Source organism: Gossypium arboreum, chromosome 11 (genome assembly GCF_025698485.1).
Source record: "Gossypium arboreum isolate Shixiya-1 chromosome 11, ASM2569848v2, whole genome shotgun sequence".
NCBI classification, from domain to species: domain Eukaryota; kingdom Viridiplantae; phylum Streptophyta; class Magnoliopsida; order Malvales; family Malvaceae; genus Gossypium; species Gossypium arboreum.
Genome location: NC_069080.1, coordinates 125,911,448 through 125,933,743, shown reverse-complemented (window position 1 = coordinate 125,933,743; position 22,296 = coordinate 125,911,448). Strand labels below are relative to the sequence as shown.

Genomic DNA, 22,296 nt, shown 5'->3' with positions numbered 1-22,296 from the left:
ATCATTTTGAGCTAATTCAAGCATTTTCAAAATCGATATCGACATAAAAAGGGATCGTAAAAAATTAGAAACAATGTAATATTTTGTGTTTGGAAATTTCGAGAAATCGTGCCCTACGTGTTGGGTTTCGATTTATTGTTTCACCGAACAACCGAATATCCTTTTTAAAAGTTCAATGCATGAGTTTTGTAAATCATGAGATGACCTTGGTATCGAGGGTTTAAAATGTCGTGTCCTACGTGCTGGATGTGATATTTTATTTCTTCGGAACAAGAGAATCTTAATATCCACCTCGAGTTATCCAAACATTAATAAAAATGGATTGCATTTCAGAATTTATTTTAAATCTTTTAATTTTCGACATTAAGATATTAATTAATCAATTAGGTACCAATTTTGGGTGTTACGAGGGTGCTAATCCTTCTTCGTACGTAACCAACTCCCGAACCCATTTCCTCAAAATATGTAGACCAAAATCGTTGTTTTAGTAAACCAAAATGTTTTATTAAAATGACCAAACTTCTTGCTGATCCGATCACACCTAAACAAAAAAGATTGGTGGCGACTCCCCGTTTTAGTTTTCATTTTCAAATAAAGTCGATCCCCGTTTTTTCAAAAAATGGTTTCGACACTAATATTTGTATTACAAATGTTTTTATTTTAATTAATACACATGAACTTTATCTAAACCATACATTTGTCATAATTAATAATTATCTTTTACTTAATAAATATAAATACTAAATATCTATTTACTAATTAATTATTTGTATCACAATTGTATACATATATTTTCCTACATTTGTCTATTTTATCACCTTACACTTGTCATATTCTAATTTATTTTTTAATATAATAAGATTAAATAATAATAATAATAATAATAATAATAATAATAATAATAATAATAAAACAAAATTTCTAGACATTTCCTTATATGCCGCCTCAACCTCCAAATGTGGTTTAATTGCCCATTTGGTGCCTATTATTTTCTTTTAATCTATAATTAAACTTTTACCCTTTACTCAATTTAGTCCTTTTTACTAATTACTCTAAATTAAGCTGAATTCATCTAATTTAAACCTAATTAAACACATCACTAGAGTCATAAATATTTCTAATAATTATTTACAAACTCATTTCACTAAAACGGAGGCCCGATATTGCACTTTTCTGATACCTATGAATTTTGGGTCGTTACAATTTTTTTAACATGTCTTTTCCAAAAACTAACAAATACACAAAATGACCATTCTAAAACTATTAAGTCCTTGGTATATGCCAAAACACAAAAAGAGTACTTCACTAACATTGAGTCTGGGATTATCTTGGATGCCAAGTTGACAAACGAAGTTAAGTACCTAACTTGCACACAGAGGAACAAATCATATACTAAGAAAATTTCATTAATCTTCACAAACTAAACATTTACTTAAAAACCTTAGTTCATAAATCCATATCCTATTGTGTTGTTACCACTTGTTATATTACAAGGAACATTTTTAGCATTCTATACTCATCCTCTTTATATCAACTCTTTGCCAAACATCTTCAATAGATCGATTATACAAACCCCCAAAAAATAAAACCTTAATTGGCACCTAGTGCCTAATGGATAAACCATACAATGAATTGCACCTCGCGTTGGTTGGTAATACCGACTATAGATGTGCCCTGTACTGGTTAGATACTCCGACAATGTTTTGCGCCTAATACTAGTTGGATAAACCGATGATAGATGTGCTCCACACTTGTCAGATAAACCGACAATGTTTTGCGCCCAACACTTGTCGGATAAATCGACAATATCATAAGAGTGTGCCTAACACTATTGGTTAAACCAACATTACATATATAATTACATCATTCCACAAACCATCAGTTCATAATTCAATCTCTTACATCAATCATCTAGATAAATTTCTATGATCTATTTTATAGACACATACATTTACAATTCTATAATATTTCATTCAAGCTACTAATAACTAGAACACATATAAATAGATATCAAAGTAATTATCAATGTGACTAAACTAGATAAATTAAGTTTGAGTTTAAGGACTACGAACTTATCTTCCTAGCAGTTATTGGTACTTGATGATAATTATTCAACAATTTGTCCCTTCCTTGACTATCCACTGATCTACTTGTTTCTTGATCAATTGAAGCTTGTAAAATTTCAGTCCCAATGTCGAAAGTTCTTTTCTTCTCCCCCTAGGTTCAACTTTACATGAAATCAAAATGGAAATGTTTTTATTTTTTTTCCCACTAACTTATTTTGCTACTTTATTATATTATGTTATTTATTTACTTGCTTATTTATTTCATGCGAATTTACCACACTTTGTTAACAATTAAACCATATTATGGTCCATTTAAAATGAACATTGGTTAAATTTTTTTATAAGTCCCTTAATTATAGTTTAGCTTTTAGTTTAATACAAAATCACACTTTTACTACTTAAGCAATTTAATCCCTAAATGTGAAATAGGCCCTAATTCAATAAAATTTCTTAACCGAAATTCAATTCGCTTCCACAATAACTCCGTAATTATTTATTAATTATAATTATAAGTTCATTTTAAGAAAATAAGGTTTCAAACTACACTTTTCAACACTGCTAACTTTCGAGTTATTACATTAGACACTCTTGGTTTTGACTTTGAGGCTGCAATTATACTAAGGAGAGAGTAGATTGGGCTTAAACCAAGAATTGTATAGGATGAGTTGTTAATAAAATCATTCAGTAAGCAAAACTATTAGGTTGATGCTTAGATAATATTGGACAAACAATTGGTGACGTTGCGGCGACAGACTCCCAACGTCGCGATGTGAAATCGGTAGAAAGTGCCATTGTGACCATTGACCCTCAATGTCATGACGGCACTCATTGTTTTGGCAAGGTAGCAACATGATACCTTGACATCGTTACACCAATCCAAAAATTTTAAAAACATTACATTTTAGTCTTTAATCAACCTTGGTTCATCGAAAGAGCTTTTGTAAGCTCGTTTAAAACCCAGATTTGATTATATAACATGTTATAATTACATATTGAGCTTAATAGTGACTTGAACCTAAAACCTCTAGGAAGTGCACTAACTATTTAACGATCAAGCCTATTCAATTTCTTAATTATTTATTTCAATTAACTCCCTATATTTTGGGACGTTAGAAAGAATGACTAAATAGCTAGGATTTGTTAACCATAAGGGCGACAAGGGTAAATATCCCAAAATTTGACCGAAAATAAAAAGAATACATCGGGGAAGGAGTTGCTTAAACTTAGGTCCTCTAGTAAGGCTAAGGCTCATTTCTTGTTTAGTCTTACTTCCTGGCCATATATATTTTGGGTGTGACTTTACCCTAAGTTGTCGAAAATAAAATGGGAGGAAGGGAGTTTTAACTTTGGTCTCTAGGGAGGACTCTTTAACATTTAGCCATTAAACCAAATTCATTTATTGTTTAACTATTTCAATTAACCCCTTATATTTAGGGAAGTGACAATTTGATCTTCAGGCCTGGTGGTTTTTCTGTATGGTTGTGTCCTGGTCGTGTGTATTTCATTGTTATTTTCTTATTGGTGTTATTGTATGGTCCTTTACCCCTGTTAAATTTACATGGTTTTCTTCTATTAATAAAATTTTAAATTGGTTGAGAAAAAAAATTATCGTATCATGGAAGATATTGCTTCACACAAGGTGATTTTTTTCCCAAATTTCGAGGAGTATTTTCTATAACTTATATGTGATGAGTAAAATATAAATCATAAGTTGATATTTAGTAATACATCTAAGCTAGTTCCAATGTTGGCTCTTACCCACATTCTCAATCTTACAAACATCATTGATTTCCTTTATAAAGATGAGATGACTACATACATGTTGAAAAATCAAGATGTAACTCAATCTTTCTTACTTTAAACGAGTAACATCATTGATTATCCAACTTACACTCAATCGGTCCTATACCAAATCAAGAATCACATTCTGTCCAAATCAACTAGACCTCTTCTTCCTTGTATTTCTCTCTCTTTTTCTTTATTATTGTTAAAAACTTGTCCTCAATTTCCTATATAGATCTAACTTTTCTATTGTCTCATAGCCCAAGAATGACTCCATTACTCACCATCTGTTCACTAGCCTCATATTGCTTTCTAACTATTTTACGAGAATTTTTATCCAACTGAATCTCAACTCTTTTAGAAATCCTCTACCAATTGCACTTCCCTCCAGTAAAATGCACTGCTGATTACCCATACTTCCTTCCATCGATCCATTTTTCTTTAAAACCCATACCTTTAATCTCTTAAGCAATCACATAAAAACACCTCAAACAACCCCAAGAGACCAAACTTACTACTTTAACACCTAAAAAACTTTAAAACCAAGGTTCATTCCCCATTATCCCATGTTGATATACTGTAAGTATTAGCCCTTTGTAACATAATAACACAACTACCACTCATGATCCCTTGCACTGAAATCTCATAAGCAAAAATCATTTGAGACCAACTCAGAACTGCACCAAAAGAACAACCATGAAACTCATTTAAATAACAATGCTTGATTCATTCACTATTAAGGACTAAAGAAATAGACAATTGTTAAGTTGTTGGTAGTTACAGCAGTTAGTAGTTTACTATTAAGAAGTTGTAAAAGTAGTTTAAGTCATATATAAATATAGTACGTTCAGTCTCTAATAATCATCTTGAAATATCTTGAGAAATGAAGTACATTTTCCTGTTACTTTCTTTCGCTCGTTTCTTTACATGGTATCGAGCTAAGGTTTTTTTTTTCACGTGTTATGGCACCAGAGGTAGTTGTTGATAGTTATCATCCTTCGTCTAATGGCATTGGCGAATAGGTTAAATTTCCTTGTTCTGATCTTGTTTCTATTACTTCTGTTGTTGGGAAGAAAGTTCAACATTTTTCTAAGCATGACACTGTTAAACTTTGTGAGAGCAATTTTCTTTTATGGAAACACCAAATCATGTTGATTCTTGAGGGTTATGGTGTACAAGATTTTGTTTTAGGGACTGTCAGTGTTCCAGCTTAGTTTGTTGTTGATACTGATGGGCAGTTGGTCAAGAATTCTGATTATGTGCTGCATGTTCAGCAAGGCAAGCTATTAGCTTCTTGGTTGCTTTCGACTGTCTCTGATGAAATCTTGATCCATCTTACTAATGCCTGCACTAGTTTTGATATTTGGGCTACAATTGAAAGGAGATTTGTCACCAAATCTACTGTTAAGATATCACGTTTAAGACATGCGTTGTATTCCCAGAAGAACGATCACTTGTCCATAAAAGATTATTTGGAAAAAGTTAAGTCCATGGGTGATACGTTGGTTGCTGCAGGAAGTAACATATCAGAGTAAGAACAGGTCAGTATTATTCTTGCTGGGCTTTCGATTGAATATGAGTCGGTTCGGGTGGTTGCCTCAGCCACTTGTCTTTCTCTTGATCTGGTGACTGAAATGCTGCTAGACTTTGAAGCTCGACATGCTGAATTCTTGGCTAATATTCCTGTCCAAGCTAATTTAGCTAGTAAGTAGCCTCGTGAAGATACAAGACCTTCAAAGAATTCTAATTCTCATGATCATAGACAACAACACCGTGGTGGTTTTCAATGACAGAGAGGTTTCCATCGTGGTAGGAGTCATGGGGGTCAATTTTCTCATAATCGTCCTTAATGTCAACTGTGTGGTAAAATTGGCCATACTATTCAAAAATGTTACTATAGGTTTGATGAGAATTTTTCATGTGTTTTTGATGATGGATAGTCCATATATGTAAATTGTCATCAACTTTCTGATTCAAGACTAGTAGGAAAGTCTGTTTCCAGTTGTGCTATGCATCACTGTTGCAAGCAAGCTTCTGTTTCTCAAGATAATGGTGGTCCATCAAGCTGTTATTTTTCAGCATCTTCTCCAAATGATGATAGTCAACTTTGGTACCCAGATTCAGGTGCCACAAACCGCATTACCAATGATGTCTCGACACTCAGTTATCCTACTAAATATACAGGTATGAGCCAACTTCTGATGGGCAATGGTACTTCTGTTCCTATTGCTCATGTAGGGAGATCCTCTATTGGTACTGGTAGTAGGATCTTACATCTTAAACCTATTTTACATGTTCCCCATGTCTGCAAAAATTTGATTTCTGTAGCACAGTTTGCAAGGGATAATAGGTTGTTTTTCAAATTTCATCCCTCTCGTTGTTTTGTAAAGGACATCAAGACAGGGAAGGTTTTGCTGGTAGGTCACATTCATAAAGGGTTATATCGATTTAACACATCACCACAACAAATAAGTTTTGCTGGTTTTGATGAGGGCTTTCAATATGCACATACTACTAAGATTCAAGCTCGAGATACCTCATATTCTGAGTTCGACTTATGGCACAAAAGGCTTGGCCATCCCTGCACAAAAATTCTTTTTCAAGTTCTTCGAAGTTGTAATATTTCACTGAATAAATTCACACCACCTAGAGTGTGTGTTCCTTGTCAGCTAAGAAAGTCTCATAAGCTGGTGTTTGATAATTCTCAGACTGTATATACTTCCCCTTTTCAACTTGTTGTGTCTGATTTGTGGGGGCCAGCACCTATTTCTTCTGAAGGCTGTCTCTATTATTTATCCTTTGTTGATGCATATAGTAGATATACATGGATTTATCTTTTAAAAACAAAAGGTGAAATTCTTAACAAATTTGTTCAGTTCTATTAATTTTTTGAAGTTCAGTTTGGGTGCAGAATCAAAATGCTTCAAAGCAACTGGGGTGGTGAGTACAGGCCACTGGCTACTATTTTTTCTCGCCTCGGTATCAAACATCGATTAACGTGTCCTCACACTTTTGAACAAAATGGAATTATTGAGAGGAAACATCAACATTTGGTTGAGACAGGTCTTGCACTGCTTGCTCAAGCTTCCTTGCCAATGCATCTTTAGAGTTATGCATTTTTACATGTTGTCTACTTGATCAATAGACTTCCCACGTCAGTTCTTAAAGGGCAGTCTCCTTATGAATGTTTATATCGTACTTTACCTGACTATAAGTTGCTTAAGGTATTTGGTTGTCACTGCTTTCTATATCTTCGACCTTACATTAATCATAAACTTCAATATCGATCTCAGGCATGCACTTATCTTGGATATAGCCCTAACCATAAAGGCTATAAATGTCTGGATGATAATGGTCAAATTTTTGTATCAAGGCATGTGGTTTTTGATGAAGCCTTCTATCTATTTGCGAAGATAGAAGCTCCGTCTGCACAGCCTGATCAGTCCATGACCCATCACAAATCACGTGTTCCATTGTTACAAAAATTCCTTACAGCACGGTGTTCTGATGTATGTGCTGCTTATTCTAATGTTGCTTGTGTTTCAGCTGCTTGATATGAGAAAATCAACCCCCACGACTCCTACCATGATAGAAACCTCTCTGTCATTGAAAACCACCACGGTGTTGTTGTCTGTGATCATGAGAATCAGAATTCTTTGAGGGTCCTGTATCTTCAAGAAGTTGGGATTGATTTCTATGAGACCTTCAGTTGTTAAGCCTATGACAATTCGAGTTGTGTTTTCTCTTGTGGTTAAGTTCAATTGGAGTTTGAGGCAAGTCGATAAAAAATAATACATTTCTTAATTGAGATTTAAATGAGGAAATCTATATGCTTCAGCCTCTGGGCTTTGAACAACACAGTAGTGGTCAGCCATTGGTATGCAAACTTAAGAAGGCACTGTATGGCCTTAAATAGGTGCCTCGAGCTTGGTTTCAAAAATTAAGGGAGTATCTTGTTACTTCTGGTTTTCTGTTGTCTAAAGCAGATGCCTCTTTGTTTATTAAACAAACGGGTGACATTCTTATATATGTACTGGTTTATGTTGATGATATCATAGTCACAGGCAATCATCAGTCGACTATTGATGCTTTTATGGAATCCTTGGATTCAAGGTTTTCTCTTAAGGACCTGGGAAGATTGGGTTACTTTCTAGGCATTGAGGTTACACACACAGCTTCGGGGATTTTTCTTAGTCAACGAAAGTGCATTCATGATTTATTGTAACAAAGTCGCATGGACCAGTCTAAAGGTACTCCTACCTCTATGGTGTCTTCCTGTTTGCTGTCTGCTCATGCAGGGAGTCTTGTTGCAAATGAGTTTGAATATAGGAGCATCGTGGGGGTTCTTCAGTACATTGTGATCACTAGTCTTGATATTATTTTTGCGGTTAACAAGGTTTGCCAGTTTATGCATAATCCCCTTGATGTTCATTGCAAAGTTGTTAAGAGAATTTGAGGTATCTACAGGCAACAATTGATCATGGTGTTCATTTTACTGCTGCTTCTCGTCTATCTCTTGTTGGTTACTCTGATGCTTGTTGGGGGAACGATCCAGATGACAGATGTTCGACGTCAGGGTTTTGTATTTTTCTAGGTGGAAATCCAGTATCTTAGGGTTCAAAGAAACAACATATTGTTTCTCGTTCTTTGGCAGAAGCGGAGTATAGGAGTCTTGCTCATACAGCAGCAGAAGTTACTTGGCTAGAGTCTTTGTTGGGAGAGCTTCATGTTCAGCTCACTGGGAAGACAACTCTTTGGTGTGATAACTCAAGTACAATAGCTGTGTCCGCCAATCTGATTCTCCATTCCAAATTCAAGCATGTAGAGCTTGATTTGTTTTTCGTTCGTGAAAAGGTGACTACTGGGAGATTAGTTGTTGGCCATGTTCCAACCCAAGATCAGGTGGCTGATGTGCTTACCAAACCTCTTTCAACAGGATGTTTTACGAAATTCAGAGCTCAACTTAAGATTGTTAGCAATCTTGAGATCTTACAAAGTAGAAGATAACAAAGTAGATTGGTTGGGTGAATATTAAGGACTAAGGAAGCAGACAGTTGTTAAGTTGTTAGTAGTTACACCAGTTAGTAGTTTACTGTTAAGAAGTTTTTAAAGCAATTTTAAGTTATATATAAATATAGTACGTTAAGTCTCTAATAATCATCTTAAAGTATCTTGAGAAATGAAGTACATTTTCCTGTTACTTTCTTTCGCTGCGTTTCTCTACACTCACCAACCTGTAAGGCCTAAGAAATCATGAGAACTGAAATTTATTGAAATATTACACAAAACATAGTACAAAAGAGTAATATAAATAGACCATAATTTTTTGAGGTGATATAACACCTCAAACATAAAATGACACGTAAAAGTGACACAAACATACACAATGGATTATTGAGATATTAGGATTTAAATTACATCTTAAACACAATATAACATATAAAAGCAATACACACGAAATGGATAGCTAAATGATATAGATTCTTAATTCCTCAATAAGAGACTGAGATTGGATCAATGAGCAGAGAAGTTATTCCATCTTTTGTATTTTTCCCAACATGTGTGTACCCATCTCCATTCTTGTAAAGGAAATCGATGACCCTTGTCAAATTGAGAATTCGTGTAAGAACCGGCCCTGGAACAACTTTGGATATCTCACTAAATATCAATTCCTGGTTTATATCTTTCCAAGCATTTTCCACTTGCTTCTTCAATTCACTACACGCTTCTTCTTCTGAGACCGCATGTTCTCTCATGTAGCATTCAACAGCCGATGCACAGTGCCCTCTCTCTTGCTCAAACTATATCTTTATATTAGTTTTATTCATCAAATAGAAGTCATTGAAAGTACTCTTGCAAAATTCTAAAAGAAAGTACCTTGTGTGAAGCAACATCATCCATGAGACGACCAACAATAGAAGAAGCATAAATGATTTTAGGGTTGTTAGACGCCCAATTAAAAATCTCAGGTGTCACAAAATCTCCCATTCCAACAAAAGATACGATGGTTGCCATGATATAACCAAAAGATACAACTGCGTTCCTCATATACTCTTCCATTGTTGGTATATAGTTTTCATTACACCATTTGACCTCCACAAAATAAGATACACTCACTTGTTTAATCTATAAAAAGGAAAAAAAAAGGAAAGTCATAATAAAATTTCAAGTTTAGAGTAAGTACCAACTTATAATCTTCCAATATAAATATCTTTTTATAAAATGGAATATACTCATGTTGAATATCTATATTTAGGGATAACAAAATAACCCAAACCCATATGTTTCAATTCAACCCTATAAAGCATATTTTCTATGAAAACTGAATTTGGAGACAAGGGTTTTCAATTAAAATTTTAGAGTTCGGGCAGAGATAAGATTTTAATTAAACTTGCATCTTCGTCCTATCTTACAAAATTACCGAAATACTTTTTAATTTCATAACTAATTTTTATATTTTAATTATAATTTCTTAAAATTCTATAAAATTTTATAAGATTTAAATTTTGTAACATTTTATTTGATATTGTAAAAAGTAATATGAAATAAAAATTATTTAATATTTTAGAGTGAGTTAGGTAAAGTTGAGAATTTTTTTTTTAGATATAAAATTTTAAATAAAATCATGTCTGGGGTAATGTCAAGGCAGGAGGTAGAGCTGAGGTGAATAGTCCCACCATGCGTCGCCTTATTGTCAACACTTTTCTCATATAATATATGAGAAAAGGGTTATTAATTTTTATTAATATAAAATCATTTAAAAATGAGATAAGGTATGGATGTACTGTATCTTTCGCATATTTGACACGATATGATTTTCCTTGTTTAATCATTGCTTCCTCCATTTCTCTATAAAAATCTAACAATGGTTCGTAAAATGACTTCATGTATTCTGGGAGTTGATTTATATAATCAGCATCCAACCTGAAAATCAAATAGAGAAAAGTTCAAAATCAAACATATTGAATGATGTCTATCATATAATATTACATAAATTAATTGAATCAATTTCAAATTTAAAATTGAATAATGTGTAAATATTTAAGTTGATAACCTTTGAACTGCATTTGTGAGGAGTTGAAGTTCTTCAAGTGTGCCATATGCGTCATATATGTCATCCATCAATGTTATCATGACTATTGTTTTTGCTAATATCTCCCTAGCAAAAGAGTATTGTGGCTCAAAATACACTCCTAATATCCAGAGGTAACCTTCTACCAATCTATCTCGAGCAAAAGGTAGTTTTGTAGCTAAGTCTAAACCATTCTTCCACCTGAAACAAAACACACATTAGCCTAACTATGTATAGTTCTTTATTAGGTATCAATTAGTCCTTTTAAATTAGGATAAACAATTAATGTTGAATGTTAAAGGAGTAATATATTGCCTTGAGATCTTGCTTAGCTCTTCCTTGTGTAAAATTTGTAACAAGTTGAAATCCAACTCTGCAAACTTCAATAGCGTTTTGTTATGTGAAGCATCGTCTTGGTAAAAGGAAATGAATCGCCTAGCCTCCAACCTTGACAAGCCCTTGCGGATGGGTTGGTATAGAGCATGGGAGACTAAGGCTGAAAGGGGATATTCGATAGTCCCGGCAGCTTTGGCTAAACCAAGATGAGTGGTAGTGAAACCAAGAGCTTCTTCAAGTGTATCTTCCCCATGCACACGTAAATATGAAGCTTCATATAATTCTAGTAAGCCTTTCACATCACTTGTTAAGGACATGTTAAAGTTTCCTTCCTCTTTGAACTTGTTGAACCATTCTAATCAGCCCAATAAAATATTATTATATTAATCATTGTAATATAGAGAAATTAAATCTAAAATTTAAATTCTCAACAACAAATTTTGTAGGAAAAAGAGAAAAATAACTCGAAGAAAAAAAAATTAAGATGCACAATATGACAACGATTTTCATCGTGGTCATCATCATCATAATTTATTATTATAGGAAAATAATTAGATGCCATTACTTTTATATGGATTTTAAGAAAAATAATATAGATCTCAATCTAGAGTATTGAATTGATTATTTATTTGTGTTGAATTATAGAGTAAATATTTTAAAACATTCATTTTATTTTTTTAACAATTTTGATTGAGTTGTATCCATTCAAGTTATTGGAGAAAGAGCTGGACAATTTTTTTGAATTAAAACAATTAAATTATTTTGTTGACCCTAACTAGCAGTTAAAACAATAAAAAAACAAGATTTGACGTGGAAAATGGGAAGGAAAATGGACTCACCACAAGGAACACCCAATCCGTTCTCTCTAAGCAATCGAAATTGAAGAGAAGTAGTCTCGAGAGTTTGGTCATCCTTATAGTCATGCTCATAAATATTGAGCAATACTTCCTCTATCTCTCTTTCAAAATGGTAACTCACACCCAACCGTTTGATTGTATCAATTAAACGCAATTTGTAGAGCAACTCATCATCCATCACTACCTTAATCATCCTCCTTATTTCTTCTTTCAGTTCTTCATGTTGTAGTTTAGTTCTAGCATCAACGTTCTGGTAAATTGTGATGTAGTACAATACGAAATCAATATAAAGACGAAAACATATTTACTCAAGTGCAAACACTTGTATTATGTGATTTAAGCTAAACAATATATTAACGACTGATATTTACTCATGTGCAAACACACGTATGTATCTAAACTCTTTACCGTTGTTGGAGATGAAAGGAAAATATCCCCCCAAACGCTAGGATGAAACTTGGCTGTGGGACGCTTCTGGTTGGACATGGATCCATGAGTTGAAGAAGGAAGCTTTGATGAAGACATTTCGTTAGATAGTAATTCTGTATGTTGGAAACACTACGAAATGAGATGAATTGGTGTGAGGCAAAGAGCTCCTATGTTGAAGTATTTATAGAACTTTCTCGGCATGTGAAAATCCTATATTTACATATACATCTATAAATTGAACAGCAGGGTTCGGTAAAAATAAAAATAAAAATAATAAAATTATTAAAAGATAAAAAAAACATTAAAAATGAATTAATTATTGACTTGACATCTAGGGGTATGTCCATGTCACCAAAGTTAATATTTATTAACTTTTCTATCTATTTTGGGTGATTTAATAGAAAAAAAAAATGCAAGTTTGAGGGGTAAAGAGAGGCAGAAAATTAAATGGAAGACTACAAAGACTTTTTTTTTTTTAATGTTGGAGAGCTAAATAAATCATTATACCAAATTAATTCAATCAATCAAAAATATAACTAAACTATAAACAAAACAAATTTGATATGAAATTGAATCAAGTGAAGTGATAATAATTTGTATTCAAGTTTTAAGTTGACATTAACATTGTTGTTAACGTAGGAGGATGTGAGTTCGAGCGAGTTGAAGCGTGTTATCCTTCTTTTCAAGGGTTGGGAAGAGATTATAAATAGTTTTAGGCATTGTATCAAAAATAGAATTAAATTATAAATAAACAATGCTAAAATATTAAATATCTATATAATCATCATTTAAATTTAATTTTTAAGAAACCTTGTAAAACTATGTAAAAATTAGGCATAGTGACTTTTTTGCCCTCCAACTTTATAAAAAAAAAATCATTTTGGCCCTTTATTTAATTTTTCGTCTATTTTAACCATTGAACATGATTTTTTTGGTCAAATCAACCTAAAATGATTAGACAAGTTAACATTTGATAACTTTGCTGATGTGACATACACGTGGATGACATGTCAACACTTAATTAATTTTTAAAATTTAAAATATTTAAAAGTTTTAAATAATTTCAATAATTTTTATTTCTTTGAAAAATTATAATATTTTTTGAATTTTTAAAATTTTTAAAAATTAGTTAAATGCTAACGTGTCATTCATGTGACAATCCATGTGTATATATATCAACAAAGTTAAAAATGTTATCTTTTCTATTAATTTTAGAGTAATTTGATAAAAACGTAAATTTAAAAGTTAAAAACCAAAAAATTAAATGTGAGGCTGAAATGATTTTTTATCACTTTTAAAAGTTATTTTAACTTTGTCACTTTATAAAATATTTTTAAGGTATAAAAATAAAGTTAATTTCTTACATTTACTAATTTTGTCATTTTAGCTCTTATTTTCTTTTAGATCACTTTGGTCCTTCAATCTTTAAAATGTGAAATTACTTTTCTAGAAAAATTTATCATTGCATCTATTTTTCATTAAATATGTTTAAAACTTTTTTTTCCAAATATGTTAAGTAGAAAACATTTATATTTATAAATATGTTTTCAATAAAAATATTTATTTTCAAAATTGTTTTAAATAAAAAATATATAAAAACTATTCAAAACCTTATAGAAATAATTATTTTTAAATTCAAGGAAATTTATACATTATTTAAAATTTAAAACTTCATTATAAAAAGCATAAAATAATTAGATTTTTTTAATTTATATACACAATCAACCATGCGTCGAAGCTAGACAAACTAGTACATATATTACTGACCTAAGATTAATGTTAATGTAAATAACTTAAAATGACGATATTTGACATTCTAAATGAATGTTGCGTGTATTGTCAAAACTATTTTACCTTAATACACTTTTATTAATATAATTTTAAGTAAAAGGAAAATCATGTTTTAGACAATTTTCTTACAATTTAAAATAGTTGTACTTCATATGGTTTACAAAACTACTTTTTAATGAAATTCGTAAAGTTATTCTATTTATAAATTTTAGATTAGTTTTTTTTTAAATTTTCTAATCGTAATATATATGTATATTACCATTTTATGTTATACCATAAGGTCTAAGACCCAAACTTGATGTGTATAACATATATAATTGACAGATAGATAATTATTATATTTTAACAATTTTAATAAATAAAAGTTAAAATATTAAGTAAAATTTGAAAGGGTTAGATAGATTTTAAAATTTTACATAAATTCTTTAGGTAAGAAAATAAAAGTTTATAAAATTATTATAAAAATAAATTATTTTATCGTAAATATAAATTATTATTTAATTATGATTAATATTTAAAATTTTTATCATTGAATATTTAAAAACTTGTCCTTATAATTTAATTTAAATTTTGTTTAAAATTTTATTTTAATTATTTCATTAAATTAAAAATTATCATAAAATATGCATTATTTAATTTAAATTTAAGATAACAAGATATATAAAATTTAAATTTTTAAAATTATAAAATAAATCTATATAAATACCCACAACTATTGTATAAAATTATTTTAAAGAATAATATTTTCTTTTCTTTATTTTTGACATATATTTTCTATATTCTTACTTTCATTTTTTTTGTGTCATCTATACTTTTAAATTTTGTACTGGATCAATAATGATGTGAATAATTTAAAATAACGACATTTCGCACTCTAAATGAATGCCACGCGTATTGTTAAAATTATTTTTACATTTTAATGCATTTTTATTAGTTTCATTTTAAATAAAATTAAAATCATGTTTAAATTGTTTTAAAAAGAAAACATGTCAAAAACAATTTAAAAAATTAAAATATTTCTACATAATATAGTTTAATGAAATTCATATAAATTATTCTATTAAAAATTATATTAATTAAAACTGTTCTGAAATTGAAATTTGTTTGCAATGATATTTTAAAAATTCCAAATAAAATTTTATCACATCTCGAAATAAATAGGGTGAGTAGAAATGACTAATTAAAAAATAAGTCCTATATCCTAGAAGTTATAAGTTTGAGCCTCCTCCCTCCTATTTATTTTTTTTTCAATTTCGACAAGCATGGATAAATTACCTTTGCTGCCCCTAGGTATATAATCAATTTTTACTTCCTAATTAGATTTTTATTTTGCCCCTTTCTTATAGTTCTAATAGAATTGTTCTCCATACTTTTTTTTTGATTCTTCTATATTTTCACTTTTGTACTTTTGATTATTTTTCTCACTCCTACCAAATCATCTCTCATTCGATGAATTCTATCAGTATTTAGATTACCACCAATAACATTCGTATCTTTTCTAGGAAACGACAAGTTCGTCTCGAAACCCACTAAGCAAGATTTTTAAACTAAATTGTATAAATTATCTAAATTAAAAAAAAATTGTTAAACTATTATTTTTGGTGATGACAATCGGTTTTGATTTTTTTTTTCTTTTAATTGGGAGGAGAATGGGGTTGCTTGACATCAAATCTAAACTTTCATGCTTGTAAAATAACACTCTTTCTATTAAATCAAGAGATTATTGACAATCAATTTTGATTTTTAAGACCCCAACAAGAGATTTAACTACTACTCCCATTCTTATTTGAATACTTGTTCTTAATGAATCATACTATATAGATTTTGAAACAAGATAGAATCCCAGGACACAACACTATACAAGCATACTGGGTTTATCCTCATGGAAAACATAGGTTGAAAGCAAAAGGAGCAAAAAAGCTTTTAAATCTTTGGGAAGCATAATTGTATACTCCACCACCTAAAAAATAGAGTTGAGATTTTGTAATCCAACTACATTTGAATAGTGCAGGATCATATGTATCTTCCATTGGTTTTGTTTTTTCCTCAATGGCATCCCTCCCGTCTCTGGGAACATCTTAGACGACTATCCATCCAACGGTCCCACCAGAACAATTCATCCCTTCCATTGCCCACCAACCATCGTCAACAATTGGAAATGTTGCTCATTCTGCAAATTTATCATACCCCACCATCTTACTCCAATTAAGAGACCGAGGCAACCACTTCAATGATTTTTAAGCATGTGTCGATTAATACTTGAAAGCATTTAGTCCATCTTCCTTTGAGTTGGGGTTTTGGTAGCTTTCTAGTTCAGATTCAAGTTTTATTATGCACAATTGTCATGTGTGATTTTCTTTTTAAAGATTATTGCACTTAAATCTTATTATGTGTAATTTTATTATGATTTATTCTGATTTAAATTGAATATATTTTAGTTTTAGTTTGTTGTGCTTTGTATTGAATTAATTTTAGTTTTAGTGGATTAAATATGTATTATTTATCTACGACTTAGTTTAAAATTACTAAAAATCTTTTATTTTTATAAAGTAACAAGTATTAATATGAGAGTATTTTTATCTTTTTATATTTTTTAATAAAATAATATACATGATAAAATTTAGACTTGGAACACATGAATTTTAAATTTTTAACTTAATCATTTTAACCAAAGCCTTTGTTGAATTTAATATAATTTTTATAAATATATATTTTTATTTAATTTTTCACCCATATTGTGTATATGCTACAGTTTAATAATTTGTAATGTATTAATAAATTTCTTAATTTTTTTAGTTTAATTGATTTTGGATTGAATTATATATCTACTTGTAGGTTGAATTAAGATTATAAATAATTAAGAATCCCATGTAATGGTCTAATGGTTAATAGTTAAGAGTGTTCATCATCTAAAGTGTAACATAGGTTCAACTATGGCTTAGATTCGAGTCGTACTAGTCACATTAGTTGTTTGGATTTTAACCTGTTAATTTACAGAAAAAAATATAAATAATTAAATAAATAGCGGTTAAGATAATGGATCAATGTCATGTATATTATTTGAATAAAATTAATAACATTTACACTGTTATAAAAAAAAGACCAGAAGTATTTATTAATGCAATAATACAAAGTAACAAGTAGGACAAAAACTTGTATAGGACACTTATTAAAAACGCATTAGATTGCTATAACACCTCAAACATAGTATGACACGTAAAAGAGACACAAACATACGCTATGGATTGCTAGATGATATAGATTCTTAATTCCTTAGTAAGAGGCTGAGATTGGATCAATGAGCAAAGAAGTTATCCCATCTTTTGTATTTTTCCCAACATGTGTGTATCCATCTCCATTCTTTTAAATGAAATCGAGGACCCTTGTAAGATTGAGAATCCGTGTAAGAACTGGCCTTGGAACAACTTTGGATATCTCACCAAATATCAATTCCTGGTTTATATCTTTCCAAGCATTCTCCACTTGCTTCATCAATTCCCTACATGCTGCTGCTTCTGAAACCGCATGTTCTCTCATGTAGCATTCAACAGCCAATGCACAGTGCCCTCTCTCTTGCTCAAACTATATATTTATATTAGTTTTATTCATCAAATATAAGTTATTGAAAATACTCTTGCAAAATTCGAAAAAAGGTACCTTGTGTGAAGTAACATCATTCAAGAGACGAGCAATAATGGAAGAAGCATCAATGATTTTAGGGTTGTTAGATGCCCAATTAAAAATCTCAGGTGTCACAAAATCTCCCATTCCAACAAAAGATGTGACGATTAACATGACATAACCAGCAGATACAACTGCGTTTCTCATATACTCCTTCATTGTTGGAACATAGTTTTCATTACACCATTTCGCCTCCACAAAATAAGATTCGGACAGTCGTTTAAACTATGAAAAGGGAAAAAATAATAATAAAAGGAAGTCATTACCTTTAGGTCATAATAAAATCTCAAATTTTGAGTACATATGTAACAGCTTATAATCCTTCAAATATAAATATTTTTTTATTATAAATTGGAATATGCTCATGTTGAACATATATCTATATTATAAAATGGAATATGCTCATGTTGAACATATATCTATATTTAAGGATAACAAAATAACTCCTTGTATCCTTGCCAACTCCACTTATATTCGACACTTTCCTTACATAATATAAGAGAACAGGGTTACTAATTTTTATTATTTATGTAAAATCATTTAAAAAATGAGATAAAGATACAAACGTACGACATCTTTTGCATATTTGACACTGTACAAGCCCAATTTTGGACCCAATACCCAAAACCCACTAAACCCAATTACAAACCAACCCCTAACTCAGCCCAACTAAGCCCAAACCCCAGCTAACCCTAGCCCACCCTCCTAAACTCCTCCAAGAAACCCTAGCCGTCAGCACATGCTCCCCACCCCTCTGCTCCACCACCGACGCCTGCAAGTGGACTCTGCTCCACCACTGGTACCTGCAAACAATAAACGAGACAAGATAGAAAGCAGAGCAAGTTGTAAGGGAAATGCATATAAAAGGCCACACCCGAAACTATTGTACGGAGGGTTTTTGGAAAAGAAAATAAAAACAACATTATTACCAAAAAAACACAAGCAAAAAAAAAACAAAGAGCCCAATAATATCAAAAGCAGAAAACGAAAATATCCAGAAAGATCTAAAAGCCGAAGGTGATTTCCTTTTCGTTTTATTTTTCTTTTTATTTTAGAATCTATTTACTCACATGAATACGCATATTATAAAGATGTAAAAAAAAATACAAAAAAACATACCTTTTGAAACTCCGCCACTCAGCACACGGTGGTTTACATGACGGTGGCAGACGATTTGCGCTCGCTGGCTGGCCGGTTTATGATCGCCTTGGGGCCGAAATCGCCTCCCCCCTCTCTTTTTTTTTCCTCACTCGCAGACCAAATGAAATTTTTTCAGAAAAATTTGGTTTTTATACGCCCCCGTACGACGTCGTTTTGGTCGGCACCCATAAGCCCCAAAACGACGCTGTTTAGCCACCTTGACCCGAGAACCAGCTCCGACCCGCCTCAGGATCCGCGCGTTTTCATCTGACGGTCTAATTACGTGCGCGGTCCTTCCGCTTTTCACACGTTTTGCAATTAGCTTTTTTATTTCTTTCAAATTGGCCTCAAAGTTCATCACGTCTCGCGATTTAATCCTCTCTCCTGCGACGTCGTTTTAAGGGTTCGGGTAAATTCCCCTTTTGGCCCCTGGATATTATCTGCGTACTCAAATAGGTACCCCTTTTTATATTTCCTTTCGAATTGGCCCCAAAATCCTGCTTTTAGTTTCAATTTAGTCCTTCTTTGAGATTTAATCGATTTTTATATTATTTTTACTTTTTTTATTTTTAGCATTATTTTAATCATTATTATTATTATTACCATATTCATTAACATATTATCATTATTTTTGCTATACTATTGTTATTATTATATATATACATACCTTTTATTATTTTTATGTATATTTCAAATATTATTATCGTTATTATTATCACCTATATGGTTATTATTATTACTATTAATACATATTTTGTCGCATATGTATGTATATACATTTTCTATAGGTATAGTATTATTTTAATTATCTTATTTTAATATTACTATTGTATTATATTTACTTTTTAACATTATTATTACTATCACTATTATCATTATATATTAGTATACATTTTACACGCATATATACACATTTACATATGTAGTTTTATATATATATATTATTACTTTAATTTAATACTTTTACTTTTTTATTTCTATTATCATTACATAGTAGTACGTATTTTCATTATATATATATATATATATATATATATATTATATAGTATTATTAATAGCTTAATACTATTGTTTTAGGTATTTGTGTGTCACACATGTTTTCATTAAATATATATACATTATATTCCCTATTAAGCACATATCTTACATTACATACATTTTATGTACATATATATATTTTTATGTATACTCTGCCTAATCTTTTAATATATTACATATATTTTTGTGTGCATATACGTCTGTTAATATCGCATTTTTATGTATTTTAATACTACGTACACATATTATTATTTTTAATATATACATTTATATGTTTATATATCGTTATTATTAGTCTTTGTTATTATTACTATTTTTAATAAATATTGCATACATATTTGTAATCTGGTATTATATGTTTTACATACATGTGCTCCCTACTACTTCATATTCACATTATTACTATCATGTTTAAATACCATGCGTTATTATCATTACGTACTATTGTTATTTACATTATTATTATTATCGTTTTCATTTTCGTTATCATTGTCATTTTTATTTTTGCCATGTTTATCATTTGTTTATAATTGCATATTATTAGCCTTGATATTACTTCATCTTTTACAGTTGATCATGTTATTGTTTTGACACCGTCGCACCATTATTATATTCTTGTACACGTCAATGCTATATTTTGCTTTTACATTTTACTATAAATCACGTTGCTTTTGTTTAATGTATTAAAACAATTCTTTCATAAAGCAAAATTCGTTATTAGGTAGTCCGAGATAATCGTGCCCTAACTTACTGGGTTTCACTTTTCTCATTTAACCTAAATAACGGAATACTCTTTCAAATCACTATATTTAGTGTTGAAAAATGCTTATTCTCGAAGATGCAAAGTGTCGTGCCCTAACTTACGGGTATGATATTTTGTCATCTCGAAATAAGAATTTTGTTTAGAAATAAAGGCAATTTTCGTGTTTGAGAATTCGAGAAAACGTGCCCTAACTTACTGGTTTCGACTTCTCTCGCTTATTCTAAATAATCGAATACCCTTTTAATAAAATACACAGATTTCATAAAGGCAAGCTCGCTCTCGAAAATTTAAGATGTCGTGTCCTAACTTACTGGGTGTGACATTTTATATTTTGAGACGAGAGGGTCTTTAACACTTGAGCTTTTTATAAAGAAGGATCGTATTTTAAAATTCTTTCAAGTTTTTTTTATTTTTCGACACTAAGACACTAATTAATCAACTAGGTACCAATTTTGGGCGTATCGAGGGTGCTAATCCTTCCTCGAGCGTAACCGACTCCCGAACCTATTTTCTTGATTTGCGTAGACCAAAATTGTTGTTTAAATAAATCAAACTATTTATTAAAAACAACCACTTTTATGAGGTGACCCGATCGCACCTCGTCAAAAAGGATTGGTGGCGACTCCCGTTCTTTTATTTTTAAAATCCAAGTCGATTCCCCTTTTTTTTTAAAAAAAAATGGTTACGACAGACACGATATGATTTTCCTTGCTTAATCATTGCTTCTTCCTCTTCTCCATAAAAATCTAACAATGGCTTGTAAAACGACTTCATGTATTCTGGGAGTTGATCTATATAATCAACATCCCACCTGAAAAATCAATTAGAGAAAAGTTAAAAATTGAATATTTTTTTTATACATGATCACATGAACTAATTGAATCACTTTAAAATTGAATGGTATTGCTAACCTCTGAATTGCATTCTTGAGGAGTTGAAGTTCTTCAAGTGTGCCATATGCGTCATATGTGTCATCCATTATTGATGCCACGACCAATGTTTTTACTAATATCCCCCTAGCAAAAGAGTACTGTGGCTCAAAATACACTCTCATTATCCAAAAGTAACTTTCTACCAATCTATCTTGAACAAAAGGTAGTTTTGTGATGGTCGTGAAACTAACTAAAAATTCGACTTAAGGCAAGCGCACCTATCGAACAGTAGTATAGTTATGGTGAGACTGGAAATATCGTATCCACGAGGACTAAAAGTACTAGTAATTACTATCTTCTTATTATCTAGCCTAAAATTTAAGAGAATGTTTTATCTAAAATTAATTATCTAATTAACTAAGATTGCAATAGAGATTAAAGTTGAAAAATACTTTTTGGAAAACCGATG

The 22,296-nt window shown here is 30.8% G+C and overlaps 1 protein-coding gene and 1 pseudogene across 1 annotated transcript; both read right to left on the bottom strand.

Moving 5' to 3' along the window:
* Positions 1–9,099: 9,099 nt before the first annotated feature.
* Positions 9,100–12,692, bottom strand: LOC108472971 ((+)-delta-cadinene synthase isozyme A-like). Its single transcript, XM_017774538.2, has 7 exons — positions 12,522–12,692; positions 12,096–12,363; positions 11,236–11,611; positions 10,903–11,121; positions 10,634–10,772; positions 9,726–9,974; positions 9,100–9,649 (listed from the first exon to the last, which is right to left on the bottom strand). Exons 1-7 carry the CDS (start codon positions 12,636–12,638, stop codon positions 9,341–9,343), a joined length of 1,677 nt encoding a protein of 558 aa, XP_017630027.1. The 5' UTR covers positions 12,639–12,692; the 3' UTR covers positions 9,100–9,340.
* Positions 12,693–17,606: 4,914 nt separating this feature from the next.
* Positions 17,607–22,296, bottom strand: part of LOC108473134 ((+)-delta-cadinene synthase isozyme XC14-like) — a 68,786-nt pseudogene continuing 64,096 nt past the window's right edge.